The sequence below is a fragment of the Ciconia boyciana genome, chromosome 19 (genome assembly GCF_034638445.1).
Source record: "Ciconia boyciana chromosome 19, ASM3463844v1, whole genome shotgun sequence".
In the NCBI taxonomy this organism is placed as follows: Eukaryota; Metazoa; Chordata; class Aves; order Ciconiiformes; family Ciconiidae; genus Ciconia; species Ciconia boyciana.
In genome coordinates this window covers 2,964,680-2,983,994 of record NC_132952.1, presented here as the reverse complement: position 1 = coordinate 2,983,994, position 19,315 = coordinate 2,964,680, and the positions used below count along the sequence as shown (strand labels likewise).

The 19,315-nt window shown below is 37.1% G+C and overlaps 3 protein-coding genes across 9 annotated transcripts in view; 1 reads left to right on the top strand and 2 right to left on the bottom strand.

Annotated features, from left to right (window-relative positions):
- DHRS3 (dehydrogenase/reductase 3) overlaps window positions 1–845 on the bottom strand; it is a 190,273-nt gene extending 189,428 nt beyond the window's left edge. For 2 of the 4 annotated variants that reach the window (XM_072883798.1, XM_072883801.1), the window contains exon 1: window positions 2–36. The gene's annotated coding sequence lies outside the window, so the exon portion shown is untranslated. Of the gene's footprint in view, window position 1; window positions 37–74; window positions 182–783 lie in introns of those variants that run through there. The other 2 variants (XM_072883800.1, XM_072883802.1) reach the window with 2 other exon arrangements.
- Window positions 1–4,192, bottom strand: part of LRRC38 (leucine rich repeat containing 38) — a 68,329-nt gene extending 64,137 nt beyond the window's left edge. Inside the window, exons 1-5 of the transcript XR_012045802.1 lie at window positions 4,063–4,192; window positions 2,222–2,342; window positions 1,748–1,808; window positions 784–841; window positions 2–181 (exon numbers count right to left, since the gene is read on the bottom strand). The gene's annotated coding sequence lies outside the window, so the exon portion shown is untranslated. The remainder of the gene's footprint in view (window position 1; window positions 182–783; window positions 842–1,747; window positions 1,809–2,221; window positions 2,343–4,062) is intronic.
- Window positions 4,193–4,283: 91 nt separating this feature from the next.
- PRDM2 (PR/SET domain 2) overlaps window positions 4,284–19,315 on the top strand; it is a 74,458-nt gene continuing 59,426 nt past the window's right edge. For 2 of the 4 annotated variants that reach the window (XM_072883791.1, XM_072883792.1), the window contains exons 1-2: window positions 4,284–4,390; window positions 12,170–12,243. In XM_072883791.1, coding sequence (XP_072739892.1) covers window positions 12,235–12,243 — 9 coding nt within the window. In that variant the 5' untranslated portion in view covers window positions 4,284–4,390; window positions 12,170–12,234. Of the gene's footprint in view, window positions 4,391–12,169; window positions 12,244–14,066; window positions 14,110–19,315 lie in introns of all 4 variants that reach the window. The other 2 variants (XM_072883793.1, XM_072883794.1) reach the window with 2 other exon arrangements.

The window sequence follows — 19,315 nt, the reverse complement described above, 5'->3', positions numbered from 1 at the left end:
CCAGTGAGGCCCCTAGGTAGAATAATTGGAATCCTGTAGTTCAATACATGTAATATTGAGCTGACAAATCATGCCTTATGCCTCAGGTTTCTTCAAGTCTTCTTTCACAGATAAAGTGGAAGTTTGTGTTTGTGGATATCCCATTACTCCCTATTCTTGTGTCTCAAAAGGCAGTAGAAATCTGCGAAGATGATCATAGAATTTAATCCATTACAAGTCACTGCACGAGCAATATAACAATTCTACAAAGCAATTTTACTGCCTCTTGTCTACCCTCTTGGTTTAATGAGTCCCACTGACACCCAAAGAGATCAGTATTACTATTAAACAGCTTAACAACAACACTGAAGGTATTTCAAGCACTTCCCAAAGCAAAGTGTGTATTTTCTACATGATTTATTATCACACACAACTAGCATATTATTATTATTGAAGGATACCCTTATAACAGGTTCACCAAGCATTTGACATAGATACAGCTATATTTGCAGTGTGGCTTATTTGCATCTCTTGTGTGTTCACTTATTCTATTATGTACAGTAGAAGTTCCTATACTAACTTTGTCAGGTTAGTACTTGCACTATTACACCCACAAGCTAATATTCATCACAGGCATTCTCACAGGCATGAGGAGATCTAGCACACAGATAATGGGCTTCTTGTCATAAATATTTTTATTATTCATTCATTTTTGTGAGGCAGGGGCTGGGTTGTGGGCAGACAGACTCAGTACAATATTTTGGAAACTGTTGTTAGGATTTCTAGCAGACAGAAGTACCCTACCTCTTTCCTCTCACTTTTCTTTCATGCTTTAGCTTTTCTTCGTATTACTTCTGTCATCCTGAATTTTGGAAAGAAAAAGAATCTGCTGTAAGACATAAATAGAAACACTATACTATGCAGTACTAAATGAGAACCCTTTACTATATATATATGTAGTAGTGATGCTTAACAGTTTAAAATGAAGTTTTTTGGTCAGGTGATTTCTTTAATGCACTGAGTATCCTTATATGCTTTCAAAGGTCTTGCGGGATATTTCAAACTAAAAATTGCAAATATCAAGCCTAGAAGAGACTGTGCACCCATTTGCATAAGAACAGAAATAGACAGGATACAGGTACAACAGCATATTTACTACCAAATAGCTGACACAGTTGAGGAAATGGCTTAGGAATACCTAGAGGAAGACCAGGACTACACACAGCTCATTCTGATAATGTTCTAACTGTTCGCTACCAAAATTATTGATAAATTGACAGCACCAGACAAGTTTTTTCCCACTTTTTGCAATTATACACATAATATGCTTATAACAGCTACATTTCATACAGATACTGAATGAATATTACTGTTTTCTACTCTGAGAATTTTGACTGAAAAAAATGAACTAATACTTCTCTAAAACACCTACAAGTGCAAGTTCCTTAGTTTATAGATAAAATAAATACAAGTTGATCTAAAAGCCTATCTTGTCTTAGAGATCGATTAGCAAACTCTTCAACATTTAAATTCTTTGTTTTTACTTACTCTAACAGTTATAGTTGAAGTCTTATTAACTAACAGACTAAAAAAATAAAACTTTGAGTAATAGTTTATCTAAGCATTCAAAATTCTTCTAACATTCATAATGCAAACCTTCCAAGAAGCTAAAAGCTTTTCTGAAGGTATTAGCTTTTGCTATCATAAAACTATAACATTACATTAGTAGCAGTTACATACACAAAAACAAACAGGTGGAATGAGCTACCTGAGAAAAGACTGTTTCTACTTAGTTCAGAGCTCCAGCTTTTCAAGAGTCCCTTCTTTACCTACAGTGTAACAGAGTACAACAAAAAGTAGTTAACAGAATAAGTAGTAAGTGTGAAAAACAACACAGAGTTAGGTAGTCTTCATAAATGATTATACAGCTGTAAAGAATTTCATATTGGTTTAGCATTACATTTCTAAACAATAAGAAATAAAATTATATTTTTGAGCAATCAGAAACAATTTAAGGCTTAAAAACCATGCATAAAAAAGCTGTTCAAGAATAAGCATTTAATACTAAAATACATCAAAAAAGCTTTTAAAAATCTTCAATTAAGCTAAGTATAAACCAAGAAAATAATCTCAGGTATACAACATTCCTACTTTATCACTACACAAAACCAAGCAAAAATCTGTAAAGAAATAAAAAATACAAGAAAAGACAAACAAGCAGTCTCACTGAAAATAAACTCACCTTCATGCTCTAGCCCTCAGCCTAAGATTACTGTGGACTTCCACCATGACTTTTAAAGTTACATCCTCCAATCAGTAGCAGGGCGAGTCTTCAAATTAAGCCTCTGAAGAGCCAGTATACCCTTGAGCAGGAAGGAATAGAGAAGTAGTATCAGTATTTGATCAAAAGCCTTTACTCCTTTCAGCCTTAAACAAGTGAGTAAACATTAATACTGTAGTAATGAAACCATAAAAACAAAATAAAATTAACAAACTCAAAGGAAATATTAAGAATATAAATATTTTGTAGTTAACACTGTAAGTTTGTGGGCTAGCTTGTTGATACCTACCCTGCCTGGTTTACAATCTCAGTAACTATACCTCTAGAATACAGGAAAAAATGTTAAAGAAGTAAGAAGATAATAGGCTAATTTATTTTTTAAAAGGACTATGTTTTGAGCTTTTTTGGAAACTCTTTCTAGAGCTCTAAGTATGCTGAGGAAAGTCATAATTTGTATTATTTGTGATACTTTTGTGGGACACTTTATACTTAATAACCTTGAAAGTAGAAAGGTTTGTATTCTAACTGATATGGTATGTATCTTGTTCTATGTTTTTGTTTTTTCTGTTATAGGTATAAGGCTCTAACATGTCAAATGGGAGCCTTAGTTTTTCTTAACCCCAAAATTTTACATAGGTGTAATTAGTCTAGCTTATTTAGAAAATGAAATGTTAATACAGCCAAATTTGAATTAAATTAATTGAGCCTAATAAGTTAAAGTAGTTTAAATATATTTATATGAGGATTTGTTACTACTAAAATTAGAGGTTTCAAAACTGATTTTAGTATACTTAAGCAACAGTTTAAAATATAAACACATCCTGAGTATTCCAGGTGGGAAGATCACTGTGTCCTGTTATTTTTCAGTCTGCTGTTTCTTGGCAAAGTTAAGCATTACCACAGAGGCATTCAAATTCTCTGGCTTCAGAGTGTGTGTTCTCCTTATGCTTGAAAGGTTATCTTTGTAGCTATGTTTGTTGGAAATATGGTGAATTGTTTTAAAAAGCTTCAGTTGACAAGAGTGGGTAGCTGGGTGATTTGCTTGGCTGCTTGCTAAGGAAACCTTCCACCTTCATGGAACGGGACTCATCTATCCTGGTACTATATGAGCACTTTGTGTGACCAAGCTTACTGACAATTTTAACGTAATTCCTTGATGTACATGCACAATGGACGTGAAAACAAAATAATCAAAGACATGTAAAACACTTCTGAACTTTAGACCTCTAATCTATAACTGTATTAATGACTGCCCATCTCCTATGGGTTTAAGTCAGGGGGTTTTCCTCTGGAAAAATGGCAAATTCTTAACATTTCCATGTAAAAAGTAGTCCTAGCCCAGGAGGATTACATGTCTTTGACAGTATTATGAATACAAAATTCAAGTGAGAGATAGAATTATTTTGTTCTTCAAGTTAACGGAAGGGAGACACTGTTACGCCCAGCAATACAAATACGAACACCTCCCAGGAGGTGACCATGGGCTTTTTTCCCTCTCAGGTACTGGCTCAGAAATTACAGTGAAATAAATTTGATTTACACGGGACAGCACAATAGATGTGAAGCAAAAATGGGTCTCAGCCTGTCAGACTGCTAGCCCAGAGAAACCGCCCGCGCCTCCTCAGGGGGCAAGGATCTTTCCATACATCACCACCACTTATTCAAATAATTTCACCTCAGCCACTCATTTTTTTTTCCGTTTTCAGTCAGAGGCGAGAAAACCACCTCCCTGCGGAGCTGCATTACTACGAAAAGAAGAAAAACAGACGGAGAAAAAAAAAAAAGAAATCGGGAAAGAGAACCTGCTCTTCTCGACAGCTCATTGTCTGGGATGAGGGTGGTGGCTGGAGGCCGCGGTGCGGAGGCCGGCTCCGGCAGGTGGGATGAGCTGAGGCGGTCTCGGGGAAAGACGGGGGGTGAGACGGGTGCGGGGAGCTGGGGGCTGCGGTAGAGGGGCGGCGGGCGGGGGCGGCCCCGCTCCGGAGGGGTCCCGCGGCGGGGGGACCTGCCCGCTGGCCTCCCCCCAACGTCACTTCCGAGGCTGGAGACAAAATGGCGCCCGGATGGTACCGGAGCTGAGGCCGCTCCGCGCCGCTCCGAGCCGGGCCGCAGGCGGCGGCAGCGGCGCAGGTGAGCGGGAGGCGGCGGGGCCCGCCGCGCTGCCCGCGGGCGGCACCGCGCCGGAGGGCGGGACGGGGCGTGGGGGCGGTGGGCAGAGCCAGCGGCGCGGCGCCGGGGGCGCGGCTGGGAGGGGGCCCGGCGCGGGAGGAGGGGACCGCGGCAGCGGCCCGGCCCGCGGAGGAGCCTCCTTCGGGGGGGTGGAGCCGCCCCGGGGGGGGCCCGCGGGAAGGTGGCGGCCGGGGGTGAGGCAGCCGTGGCCGCAGGGTGGGCGTGCGGGCTGCAGGTGCGAGGAGTGAGCGGTGGGGCTTGTGCCCTGCGGGAGCTGGATGCGGGAGAGCCTCACGGAGAGAGGGCCCAGGGAGTGAAAGCAAGGGCGAGGGAGGAGGATGGCGGCAGAGGCCGTTTGGAAGAAGGTGCTCCATCCCCTGGGCTGCTTTTTCAGGTTTTTTTTCTTGAAAATGCTGTCTCGGAGGTGTCAGCTGGCGAAGCAGAGCTCTATAACCGCTGCCAGCCTGACGTTGCGAGACAACTGTTGTCTTCCAAATAGCTCGTAGTACACAGTCTTCAAAAGTTTTGGCAATTCACATGCCTTAAAGCTTGCTGCAGATTGAGTGTCTGGCAAGCTGGGTGAGCAGGGGCTTGGAGACATTGATTTCAGAATTGGTTTTCTCACTGGAAATGCGCTTCACAGGACACATCACATAAATCAGAGGTTTCTTCATGATGGTGCAGTGGTACTGTGGGGAAGAATGTTTGGGCTGAGAGAGAAAATTTGCATGTAAGACATTTAGAGCAGCTCGAGAGTAGTATCTTCAAGTACATTCTATATTTGAAGCCAGAGCAGCACATGGAGCATTGCTGATAACTATCTCATGAGCAGGTAGCTGAAGTCTTCAGTAAAGTTTCTAGTGGTTTCAAATTCATATGAAGTTGCAAAATTTCCATTTTGAAATAGTGAAGAAGTAAGTTGTTTTCAACTGTTGAAGAAGGAAGGGAAGGTGATGTGGTTGCACCTGCTATCTGATCATTCAGTGGCAAGAGAAATATTTTTCTTATTTTACATTTGAGTAATCAACAGTGGACAGCTCTTGAAAACAACAGGACTGCTTGCATTTCTGATGCCACTCCAGTTTGCTGTTCCCAGTCTATGCTCTTGACTTTGGGCATGTTATTTTGATGCAAAGTCTTTTCCAGTTTTCTTCAGACATACTAAGTAGATCAGGAGAACTGGAGATGTACAGCAGTGTAGTATGTAATTATTATGTTGTTGTCTTTCGGCACTTGGCACATTTTAATAAAAATGATGTGCACGTTAAGAATTCAGGTTTGCTTTCCTTGCTATAGACAGAGAGGCCTCCAGCTCTTCCAACTGTTGAAATGTGTGATGGTGAATCGGTGGCAGCATTGGCACTCTTCAGATAGAGAACTGCATCATTGATAGAAGGGGGGAGTAACTTTTAAGTAACAAAAGAACTATTGGACTTGTAGAGACAGCAGTGAGAACCATGTAGTAGTACTTGTTGGTTTTCAAGCATTATAGCTCCAAGGATTTGCTAGGGCAGAAGTCTCAGCAGCCTGTCTACCCATGGTGTAGACCATAAATGGCTCAAGTTTCACTTACAGTGAAACCCTAGTTACGTTAAATAAAAGGCAAGTCATCACTTTGGATAAAATATCTTAGGTAGAAATGCCATGATGAGTATGGTGTTTGGAGATTCCTGAACTGATGCCTGCTTAGTGTAGGTATGGGGGTCCGAAGAACAGCCTTCTTCCAGAGTAGCATGGAAGATGGGGGATGGATGTTGAAGTACTTATGTACATTGGTATAACCCATCCTTATTTTTCTACCTGAATATTTGCTTGAAAATGGAAGGGAAGTAAAGCAGAAAGTCAAAGCAACCTACTGTTTTTCTGTAAAAACTAAAATGGCTCTTGAGGACCATCTTCCAGTGCAGTGATGTCCCCATTTCACTGTTTTACATAAAAGCCTTGATCCTTTGAGGTAAACAAGTAATAGTATATAAAAAAGAGATCTGAATATTGTTGCCTACTAGGTGGCTGTCTGTTGAAAACAGAAGTTCAGAGAGATTTAGAGGTGACCAGCATGGTAACATATTTCTGTATCACTGGTATCCAGTTGATAGTTTATTTGCAGTGTGCCTGCAAGACCTACGAATGACGATCTCAACCAGGGGGGGAAAAAATTAGTCTATGGCTTATAGCAATAGCATAGTACCTTGCTCATCATGAGTCGTTTGCTTACTGGTGGAGATTGGAGACTGCTACTTTTGTGTTTTTTATCAGGGATTTATAAACAGCTGGAGTTCATAAACTCATGTGTGTTGAATATGTGCACTGGCATACCTTTTTAAAGTACTGCAATGTATTTGCTGTTGAACTTGTTAGCATGTGAAAAGGCAGGTATGATCCTGATACTTAACAACTCCCCCCCAGTGAAATAATTTCTTTTACCAATGTGTTTTTTCTCTGATTGTATTCTTAGCTGGAAAATATTTCTTCTCTGCCTCTGTATAAAACATGTCTTTAGACAAAAGTGGGAGGCTCAGTCCTGTATTATAAAAAGAAATGACTGAAATGGCCTTCTTCACGTACTAGTAAATCAGCAACGTACTTTGAGAAAATTCCCATTTGAATTTACTGTCTTTGCAAGTAGAATTAAAAGGTGTACTTCTGTCTGAAGAATGGCATGGTATTTCTGTATATTTGCAGTTTAAGTTAGAGACGTGTTATTTTCTGTTGCTTCTCTTGACTAGTTGCTGTTTAATTAAGAAACTCAGGTTATATTTTTGTGTTGGTGATTTCTTGGCATGATTATCTGAATAAATCTGTCTAAGGTATAACAGTTTATTTGGTTACATGGCAGTAAGCAAAGCCTTTTTTCTTAATGGACATCAGGTAATAGATTTTAGTGTTCAGAAAATCATTGTTTGCCCATTTTTTCTCTGTTCTTATTCTGGCAGTCTTGAGTAACCGAAAATGTCTTTGCAATTAAGTGCCCATATATAGTGCTTCTTGTTTCTATCAAAGACATATTCCAATCTTTCAGAGCGAACATGAACTTAAATTTCTTTTTGGCAAGCTTTGTTTCACCTAATACATTGAAAATTTGTGGATTAGAGTATTTCAGTATTGAATTGAAAAAAACGTAAATGTCCTGATGTTAAAAAAAAAAAATAAAATTCATGTGCTGCAACTAAAAATGAAAACAAAGAAAAAGACAATTTCCAAAGCCCTGCAGTATCCCAGCCTGAACCCCAGCCATTAGGAAAGCAGACTGTTGAGACTTTCGAGTTTTGTTCCTAGTTCTGTAATTAACATGTTTTTACCACCGGAGCAGTGACGTAATGCATGTCCCATTTTCAGCTTACAGAGTAGGATTAATACTCTTATGCCTGTTTTTTCCTTTCTCTGAATTGGAAGCAATGATCTCTTTCAAAGTGCTTTTTTGATTCTGGGATTTTTTTAAAAAACCCCCACATACAGAAATGATAAATATGGCTTACAAAATCAGAAGATAGACTATATAGTGTAACCTAGGAACGCTTACTAGAAGTACCATCTGATTTAGTTTGAAAAAGATGATCTGTAATGTTGGTTTTGTATACAATTACGTGCTCTTGTTTGCAAACTTTATTCCCAGTAAGTTACATTTTTTTGTAAGGGAATATTTAAAATTCTTAAGCATAGAATTCAGAAACAAGGTCAAAATGTTTTTTGTTTCAAGCGTTTTGTTTTAGAGGGACCACAGTACCACTCAAGTATGACTGTCTCGTATATTCTTGTCTAAATAAATGTAATTTGTTGCCTAACAATGAGCCTTTCTAAATACACTTTTCTGAAACTCTCAGATGACATGACGCAGTAGATCTTCCTTCTCTTGTGTTTGTTTCCCAGATGCTTTAATGTCTTGAGAAAGTGCATAGTATTTTTGTACTCATGAGATACAGTAGTAGGTAGTGGTTTGAAATAAATATGTCTTGGCAATGTTTTCTGGAAATTAATTAAAATTCAGGTTACTGTACTGGTGAGCGTGCTTCACTTTCAGCGTAGAACCTTTATCTTAAGGTCTTCAGTGAATCTTCAGGATTTACTGTGGTAGATGTTATTAACAATATTCAGGTCTTTGGTAGATGCAGGTATATGTTGCTGTTGAGTTTGGAGGAAAGGTTGAATGGAAATAGTTATCTCTGTTTGATGGAGCTGCTGATGTGACTTTTTCAAAGTACTAACACAGTTGTAGTCTATTTTGTTAACTTGGAAACTGATTTAATGTGGTCATCATCACTTCTTTAGACTTAATATATCACAATTCCCCCGATGACAAATCAGAGCAGTATCATTTTATTTGGGGCTTTCCTGGAAAACCTTGCATTGGACTTGACTGTATGTGTAGCTAAAAAGTCATTAACCTATGAAGTGAAAGCCTGTTTCTGCTTGCAGTGACAAGAGTAAATTTGTTGGTCATACGGGGAACTAATATTTGTGCAGCAGTTGTAGAATTTGATTCATGTTTTCTTGTTTTGGGTGAACTTTGTGCGCTAGAAGTTAAAACCCAAATTTAGTGTTATAGATACTTTGTCTTCTGTTCTTATGTTTCATTTGGGTAGAAAGAAAACTAGTGACTGTACATAAATCTATATATAATCTTAATTTTATTTTTTTTTCCCCAATGCAATTAATCTTGCTTTCCACGTAGTTGAGTTCCGTGTTAAAATAGGTAATGTGGAGGACAGAAAGAGTAGGGAAATATTTTCAGCCATTTTTTCAGTTAGAGAGCTCATACATATAACTTGTCAGAACTGCAGGTAGAAAATTTTAAGATGGAGTGTGTGTTTTAAATTAATTGCTTTATAAATACTTGTTGAAGCTTTTGGTTTACTGTAGCTTAATTTCCTATCTAATTGTTTTTTTATGGTCAACTGGTTCCTCTGGTAACTTGTAGCTGAAAGAGTATAGAGTAGCACAGTCTGGTAGGAATGTACCTAAACTGTGTTATGTGGACATTTAAATTACATCAGTATGTTAAGATTTGTCATATTCTCCTAAGAAATACCATTGAGAGGTTTGGATATAACCAGTTCTGTACAAGCTGCATAAAGCATTTATAAGATTTGTAAAAATACCAGGCTTATTTTTTGTTTTGAAAATTCTTTGAAAACAGTATTAATTCTAAGCAAAATAATTTGGAATTAGTATATGAAATACAAGAAAAGTGTATTTTTACTGCTTAAATGAAATCAAGTAAAAAAAAAAGTATTTGTTTTTCAAATTTTTGACTAATTTATTTAACAATTTGGGTAAGAAAGCTCAGCTTAGAGGAAATTTTCAGCTTGGCAGGACTTTCCTTTAGCACTGACCCCTTCAACCCATCACTTAATTGATATTTACTTGTTGTCTCTCAGACTCTTTACATTTAGTGGCTGAGTAGCGATGGTATTGAATGTTTGCTTCTGTAAGACAGTGCTTTAAATCCTTATTGCCTTCACATATCTAGAGTTCTGGGTTAAATGCCTTCCTTGTTTATTCAGTGTTGAAAATCACATATGTACTTCAGATGACTGTCATTTACCGCAGTGTAACATATGTGCACTTCTTACAGTAGGTTTTCTAAATCACTTTCCAGAACCATGATAGCAAATGGTTATGTGAACAGTTAAGCCCTTGTCATTGAGGGACTGGTAATCTTCAGTGAGAGGGAGGAGAAAAGGTAGAAATAAGCAGCTGGAGACAATAACCACTTAAACTTGTATGCTACTGCCATAGTAGCTCAGCAGGCTGTGCTCTAAAATCATGTCAATAAAAGGTTCTTGCTTTTGTTGTCTTTACGTGAGTAATCGTTTTTTATTTTGTAGCCAAGTGTAGAAAAACAAGACATTTGTTACTAAAAATAAGTTGTTTTTCACACTAGGAAATGTTTTGATGCCTCTCTTGCTATCCAAATTATTTCATTTATAAATTGACATTGTGTCGGTATTGTCCCAATGAACAATGAATAAAAGAGCACTGGATTTTTCCCTGTTATTCAGGCCTCATCTCAAGTACAGAAGTTTATACTGACTCCAACTTTTGCTTTTTCTTTAATCAGCATTTCCATGTGCTAAGGCGACTTTCAGCAGATGACAGCAGTCTGTGGATCAAATTTCAGAAACCATTTGCGTAAAGCATTTGCGTAAAAATGTCTGAAGTAGAAATCATATTTGTCAGGAGGGGAAAATGAGTTAAGATATCAAGGCTGAGGGAAGTAAAGGGTATGTGGAAGATGTGTGAGAAACAACTGCGTGCTAACGCATGAGAAACTTGGAGCCAAAGGGAGCCAAAGTTATTGTCGTGGCAAGATTTAAGTCTCAGGAGTGACTGTAACTAGTAATGAAACCTGGGGAGCATTCCCTGCTTGGGTAGTTCCTTGGTGTTGGCTATGTTCTCCATCAGTGTTAGAGAAGATTTTAGAAAATCAAAGGCCTGGGGTGTATCATTCCTAGGAATTGATTTGTATTTGACAGATGTACTGAAGTAAGTTAGAAAGTTGTAATAGCACATGCCAAAAGGAATGCCTTTCTTCAGATGTTTAAAAGCTGTTCAGATGGAGCTCCTTATCCTGTAACTGGTCTGTGCTGGCAAACTAAATCCCACAGAACCAGTTGCAAAACTGGAACTGAAATACAGATGTTTCAGCCGTTTGGCTAAATGCTATTGTTGCATGGAAATATCAGGACAAAGGAGTTAATCCTGGAAGAGCTGTATACAATAGAAATATCCTTTTCAAGGAATTTTTTCCTTTTCTTATGAATTTCTTAAGCAATGCAGCATTTGTATGAAGAATTCTTACAGTGCAAAGATGTGAAAGCTTATGCGAAATTTATTTGGAGTATATTTTGCTTGAATGCATTTTAAATTAAATGTTAGTATTTATACAAAGTACTTAGTAAAAATCAGTTAATCATTGTTTTAATAAGAAAACTAAAGAGAGGGAAGAAATAGTAGTACTTGAATAAAGTGCTTTAAGTAATTAGGTACCAGTTAACCTCCAAAAAAGGGTATTGTTAATTTCTTGAAAATTCTGTATGATACCAGGAAGGATAGAGTTTCCAGCAATAATGCTTTTTTAATGTGTTTTAAAAAAACAAACAACCCAAAAGGAAGTGAGTTGATGTGCTAGACTCTTAGATATGGCATTGTTCTGATTAGTTTTGTCTTAAGTCACGAGTTTCCAAATTTGATGCCTACTTGAACTAGGAAACCTTTTGAAAGCTCAGGCCTCTGTTAAACAAGACTGCCAAATGTGTTAGTGTCATAAAATGCCTTAATAAAAGGCCCAATTTTAAGGAAGAATTTCCCGTTTCTAATACAGGAGAGTGGAGACTCAAATGCATGCATTTTGTTAATTTGAAAACCACTTGAGGTCTTTCATAATGCTTTGATATTAAATTCTGGAGAGATCTGGCTCCTAAAGTTCTTAAAAGTACTCAAATCTTGAACAAGCTAGCTTGTTTTTAAAAACAAATGAAACAATCCTACTTGAGCACGTTCCTGTTGCATCATCAGTTTAAACTGGGAGAAAGATTAACGGTAGATATCTGTCTTGAGATTATTCGTATACATTTGAGCTATAATAACAACACTATAGCTGGGAGCAGATTTTTTTAATAAAGCAATATGCTGCTTTTTGACAAATGCTGTAGGAAGAGAAACTACAGGTCTGTGTGTACTTTCAATTCAGTGTAAATTTGTAGGTAGGTACGTGTTACAATTGTCTGTTTTTCTTTTTAGGGCTCATGTAATCAAAGGAGTTTCTTTGTTGTGTGTATCTTTTCAGAACACAACAGGAATTCAAAATGAATGAGGTGAGTATAAATGTAAGACTTTATCAAAATACTTAGATGTTAGAACAGTTAATTATTAATAAGAAAAGTAAATCATCCACTAAAAAAGAAATGTTATTTAATATCTTCAGTGTCATTAAATTTCATAATCCTCCTTTCCACAACGTGTACGTTTGTGAGATTTATTTTATTTCATGGATTTAATTTTTGTGTGTGTGAATTCCCTTTACCAGCATGTAAGTTATTACTGCTGGCACCTCTTAAGAACACCTCTCCAGAAAAATCTATTTCATCCTGAGGCTTTCAGTAATAATTAAGCTCCTTACAAAAGTGGCTTGAAAATTGAAGGCTTCCATTTTTTTTTAACCTTTTTTAACCACTTTACCATTTCAAATGTGCAGTGAACAATCTGTCACGGAAACTGATTGATCGGGAAGTTTCACACTTTTCTGGAACCCTAAGTGTTTCCCCTAGAATCGTGTGAAAACACTGGGCAAGCGCATTTCTGTTGTGATGCAGTACTCTACTATATGGATGCAAAAATACCCTGACTGGAGGGTGTTGTTTTAATCAATGCCAAGTGTACATGATTTTTATTTTGCATTTGTCTATCCAAGTAGGAATTATACATCTGTTTGTCTATCACGCACAATTGTATTACTTAACGATACTTTGAGAAAAAGTACATGTTGCCTTAAATTTTTCTCATAAGTAATTATCTCTGGATGATCTTACAAAGTCCCTTTGGCGTGGGAATGTGAACATAGGATATTACACTGAAGGAATGCCATTTTTAATGTGCTAAAAAAGTTGGCTATGAGCAGAAGCCTTCTTAGCCAGGAACAGCCATGGTACGCAGTCATGTAAAATGCTTTGTATACTTTTTCTTATTGATGCCTGTATCTAATGAGTGCTTTTATTGCCCTTTATGCCCTTATTTGATCATCAGCAGCAATGAATACAATTAGCACTTTGCTGAATTTCTCACTAAAGTTATAGAAGTATATACATAATATAAGTGTGAAATGGGTTGGTGGGATGTTTCCTGTTGCTTTTTTCCTCTGATTTAAAGTGAAAAATCTTCAATATATACATGCGTATTTAAAAAGTAAAAAGCAAAATATAATCTCTGTCAGAGCCTTGGAATATGTATTGTAAAAAATACATATTTGTATTATATCTATACATAAATATATTATCTTATATATAATACAAATAACATTTGCATTAGCACACTTTGAAGCATTAGTAGTCTAGTTTGGGGTAGCTAGGTTAACTATTGCTTCACAATTTATTTCTATGGGGACTTGAAATTTTTTTGCCTGTAAGGTTTGTTTTGGATGCACTCAGTGGCATGAAGCGAACAGCCTATTGCTCTGTCTGCTTGAGTAATAATCCTGCTTTATTAGTTGTTCTTATAAGCTTTGGATTCTGCTAAAACTCTGAAAGCTGCAGATCCTAATATTTAATTGTTATCATTGGCTGTTTCCTTCCAATTTTTGTGTGTCCATGTGCCCTCATGTCCTGTCTGTCATCGTGTCCCGTCCCCGCCCTGATCTGGTTCTAGAATTAAGATTTCTGTGCTGTATGGAAACAAAGTCATCCTTCTTATTGCAACTGCTAATATTGCTTATGCAGTGCTGTGATGTATGTCATCTTACAATTAAATAATGAGATGACCCTGCCTCTGGGAGTAGTTACAATAGCTTAGAGTCCTTCTTGGCGTTTCTGGCTTTCACGTTTAGTTTCCAAAGTGTACGGAGCTCATATGGGTTTTTATTGTTCAATTACCATTCATATTAAGTGTGTATTTAGCATCAACCCTGTGGTGTTTTTTCTTGCAGTGCCCTTGTCATTTCATTCACTGTTGACAAGTTGTAGTGCCAGGTCTGTATAAGAAATGTTTTTGCCTGATGCCAAACATCTTTTAACTGTTCTGTTCTTGTATTTCTTTCATTCTGCTTGTCTCTGCTTTTGGTGTGACTTCAGTGACCCGGAAACTAATTGGGCTATTGTTAATTTGGTTTATATGAAAAGACTGCTAGTTTTGTTGTTTATCCCATAGAAATCTTGAAGTAGTGAAGGAAAACCTTTTCATAAATACTTTGATATGGCCTTCTTGTAGTAAGGAGAAGAAGGATTAAAAAAAAAAGTAGCTGTTGGAATTAATATTTTGGGGTTTCCTGGAAGATTGCTGTCTCAGGATAGATAGTATGCATTCTCTATCTCTTTTAAAGAGAGACCTGCCTTTAATATGTAAACTACTTCATCAGAATATGCTGAATAATTTATGTAAAAAAAAAAAAAGGCAAACATGGGGTTTTGATTGGTAGCATTTACTGCATCTCAGACTGCAACATGAAGATAGAGTAGGAAGAAGGTTGTGTGCTACCTGGAAAACTGTATGGGTAGTTATTTAAAAAATGGTGAAGGCATACGAAGGCATACAAATTACACCTGCACTTCTACTAAAACTCCCTCCCCCCATTCCCTCTGAATTTTTCAATGATTATTTCAAATATTTCTGATACATCTTTAATTTTCAAGCACACCCAGTGAAACTGTGGCAAAGAGGGGTAGCCAGACAAGGCTCTTGGACAAGCAGAGACCTTTCTGCTGCTGACTTACCTTTCTTGTGCTACTGGCTGTTTGCCTCAGCAATCTTCCTTAGTCACTTCATCTCCTTTTCACAACTACCTCTTCTAGCTTCTCTGCTGTGTCCCTCTCTTCAATGGCATCCTTTCCTTGATCTTTTAATTTATCTTAATCCTATTTTCACCAAAACATGACACTAACTGAATGTTTGTCATTCATTACACCGTTCAGGATGATTTTTTTCCTTTTCATTCTAATCTCTGATCATCTGTAAACATCTCATTGCAGGTACTGTTTCTGGTCTGCTTAAATACTGCTTGTAACATAATAGTCTAATTTGTGGTTGGTCCATAGGTACAATTATATTGAAAGTGTTGTGAAAAATTACTTAATCAATGTGTTGAAAGGTATTGTCAAAGTGATTGGACTCTGAATCTGATGCAAAGAGGAAAAGATAGTTTCAGTTAAGGCACCCCTTCAGCCCTCAAATGATTTTTCGGCATTATTGTTATGTCACTTCACTCTGGCTAATTTGAATGCTAGCAATGTAATATTTCTGATGATCTTCAGAGTAAGAAGCTTAAAAGTGAAATAAGCTTCAAGTGCATTTGTATTCAAAATGGCAGTCTTAGAGTGAGTGAAAAGTACCTTACTATGACTTCAGTTAAATGCAAAAGGTGGCTGTAGGACATGCACCAGTACACTGTCTTTATCAAGAGGTGAATTTTTTAAACAGAAAAATAAATTTAAATGTGATTGTTAAGTGTTGGTGGAAAAGTGATTGAAATATAGTATTTCTTCGTTTGGTAGACAGACATTCCTTGGGGACAAGTTGTGATCTGGAAAATGTTTTAAGTAGCTACATTTAAATTGCAAATAAAATGAGATTGCACTGATTTAACTGAACTAAGTTGTTTATTTTACTGTATAGTATTTGGTTAGTGATTACCATTCGTTTGAGGTGTGAAATGTATTGTTATGTACTAGGCCATATCCAATTTTCTGGTACTTGTGAAGTCCATTAACATGACAGGTGTTGAATGAGTCTGAGTGTTGTGCTCTCTGAATGTAGCTGCTAGTCTTTGATTTATGTAGGTAGATGCAAAATAAAGTTCTGATTGTATATTATGCTGTACAAATAAACTTCTTTAATGATAGAATAGTTTGGGATATTTATGGCTAAAAGGAGGTGTGACTATTAGGGAATATGCCAGACACATCAGAGGATATGACACAGTGCTCTCTAAATCAGTTGAGTCCAATTTTTAAAGTTTTGGTAGGTTAAAATTTATTTGCAGGCTTGAGATTTTTAACTGCTCATCTAGCTATGGTTGTTTAAAAAAAAAAAAAAACTAACACAAAGAACCAAAACAAAACCAAAACCCCCCAAACAAACAAAACCCCAAAATGAAACCCGCCCAAAAAAACACCCCACTTTTGTTAGCTTTAAACTTGAAGTGCATCATTCTGATAGCTATCTTGTTCGCTCCCTGTGCTCCCCCTCATCTGTGCCTAGATATAATTTGTTAGAAACCACTGTGAAAAATAGTTCTCCCCTAATGAAATCATGGGGTAATGTATTGGAAAGATATTTAGGTTTCTTTGATATGCTGAGAAGAGCATGTTTCTCTTTCATCTGATGAGACATGGCTTCTTGCGTGTCAGTTCAAGGCTAACAGATGTCTGAAAATCCGACTTCTTTCATCACTGTTTTTCCTTTTGGATTGCTGGAAGAGCAAAAGAAAACTTTGCTCTGCTTTGAATAGACTTCAGCTATTATAATTAAAGAATAAGGATTCCCCCCCACCCCCCCCGGTCTCTTTGCTCTCTTGGATGGGAAGGGATTTCTGGCATTCTATTCCTTCCACGGTTTCCAATTTGGGGGTCTTTCTCCCCTACAAATAGCTCTCTAGGATGTGTCTGTGCAGCTGTTAGGGCTTACCAAGGCAGCAATAGAATAACCTTGCTATGACTCCAGGTTTATCATTTTTCTCGTTGTTGCTGTTAAAGCTGGCAGAAGACATGTTCTTGTAACTTAACTGAGCGAGTCATAAAAGTAGAGAATAGTTGCCATAGGCAGCACCCTCACAAAGAGTGAGTGCTAAGTAGAAAAGGTTGAGAAGCTTTATCTGTTTTGCTTTAGAGGTAAAAACCTTAAATTTGATAGCATATAGAGATGCATTCTAAAATATATTTCCAGTAAACTTTCAGCATAACGTATTTCATAAGTGCTCAATGGAAAATGCTCTGAGTATTACTCAGTACATGAAAACTGCTATCGTATCTCTGCTTTATGGTTATATGTAAAAAGCAAGAATCATTTCCAGAAAGTTGGGGTTTACTTGGACAACTGTAGTGTTGCCCAAGTTGTTGTTGTTTCTCAGTTTAATACCTAAAGCTTCTTCAGAGCTTAAGTATAACATCCTTCATATTAGAGTAGTTACTGCCATCACCACCAGTATTTGTTTCTGACCAGAATGATCAAAGTTCCATGTCAGAGGGCAGGTGCTTTTTTTTTTTTAGGGCTGTTGCACATGGTTCAACATATGCCTAGTTCTCACCAAGCACAATTCTTTCATAACGTGGACAGATTTTATGGGAAACTGTGCATGCTTGTAACTTTGAAATTCTGGTCATTTTTATCAGGAATAGTGTTTTGTTGATTATAATTAGGTAATAAAGAGCTAGTTGCTTAATGACAAGTGTGAGTAGTGTTTACTGTTGTTATACAAATAATAGTATGAATAATATTATAAGCAGCCTATTGAGCCTTGTAGGCTCCTTAAAATGGAACTAATCACTTACTAGACCTTCATAAATAATTTATTAGCTTTCTATTGCCTTTAAAATTTTAATATAAAAATACCTTAAAACCTTTTGTATTAATTATAACCTGCTGGCTAAGGATTCTGAGCTGTTGATTTATTTAGGAATTATGATTAACATTTAGGATACTGAAAGACTAACTTTTATGACATTACTTAAAACCCTTTGTTCTCTCTAAAAGCTGCTTTTAGCTTATTCTATTTGGTGCAGAGCAGTAAACTTGACATGCAGATAATTTGTCGATCTTTGGAGTGAAATGGCATGTTTGTAGGTTGTAAATAGAGCAGTAGAAGGACAACAATACACCCAGCAGTAGCTCTGTGAAGTACATTAAAATACCAGCTCCATGTCAGCTACACTACCGTAAGGGTATATGCACATTACTAGTCTCCAGTATGTGCAGGGTAGCTTGTCTCTGTCCACCTAACACTCAGTACTGGGTAGTTCAGGATATGTCTGTGTTTATGGCAGAGTAGATGGTATATCCCAAGTGCAAGTTCTAGTATATACATTGGAGTAGTTAGTTTACTGCAACATCCTCAATTCAATAGGTAAAACAATAACTTTCCATTTTTGGGAACTGTATGCGCTTCTCAGAACTTTGAGTATGATTTCCTCAAGTTACTGTTTAGTCTTTCTCACAAGTGATGATATTTTCACGTAAGGCAATACCATAAACTATTTTAGATTGGTTTTTGGAGACTGATTGGATTGAGTATGCCTGGAGGTCATAATTTGAAAAGGAGAAATAAAGAATTGCTAATATATGTGAAATTATCCTCAGTGTGGTGGGCAGCTGATGTTCTGGCTTTGCTCTGTATCTCCAAAGTCATCGCTTGTGTGTTTCTAGGCAAGTTGTTCCTGTTACTGAAACTTTACATCATTCTTTCCTTTATGCATAGAGGCATGCGCAGTGGTTTTGTTTAGAACTTTTATGTGCATGTTTAGGAAATGATTGACAAAATTAAAATGGAAGGCTGCGTGGGCAGGTCTGGATCCTCAGACCATAAGTGCTCTGGAGCTGGAATTGCCCTTTGTTTTGAAACTTCGAGATGTCCTTATACTCTAAGCTGACATACCAGTTAGCTTTCATTACGAACACAAATAGTACAAAACTAGGCTATACTCAGGAAAATTGCAGTATATCTCAGTTTTCACTTAAAAGAATTGAAGGATTCTTTAAAAACTATAAAGAAAATAAAAAATGCTTAGAATTGTGTGTTGAGTACAGCTAAATATTTTTAGAACTTAACAACTTTTAGCATTTAATTTCCGACTTCTGTATTAATAGACATGCCTTTAATAGTTAAATATTTTTTTTTCCTTTGGTATTGGTCACCATTAATTTTTATGGACAGATATTTATGTTAAGTCAAACAGAAAATGAAATGGATGGTTGATAAAACATAAATGTTTTTCCAGTCATCCTTTTCATTAACGCTGTCAGTTATAATAAAGATAAGTTACGTGCCACACCTCTGAAGCGGATCCAATCAAGCCTACATGATTGTAGTAACGTTTAGGAAATTTACTTGCTGAGGGTCGTAATGGAGAAACTGCTTTGCTGGCTCAAGCAGGTTTATTTGATCCACATTTGTTCTGCATTTTGAAACAGAATTTGCAGAAGATAAGTGTCTAGGCGTTAAGAAAAGATAATGAAAAGCAGTGGTTG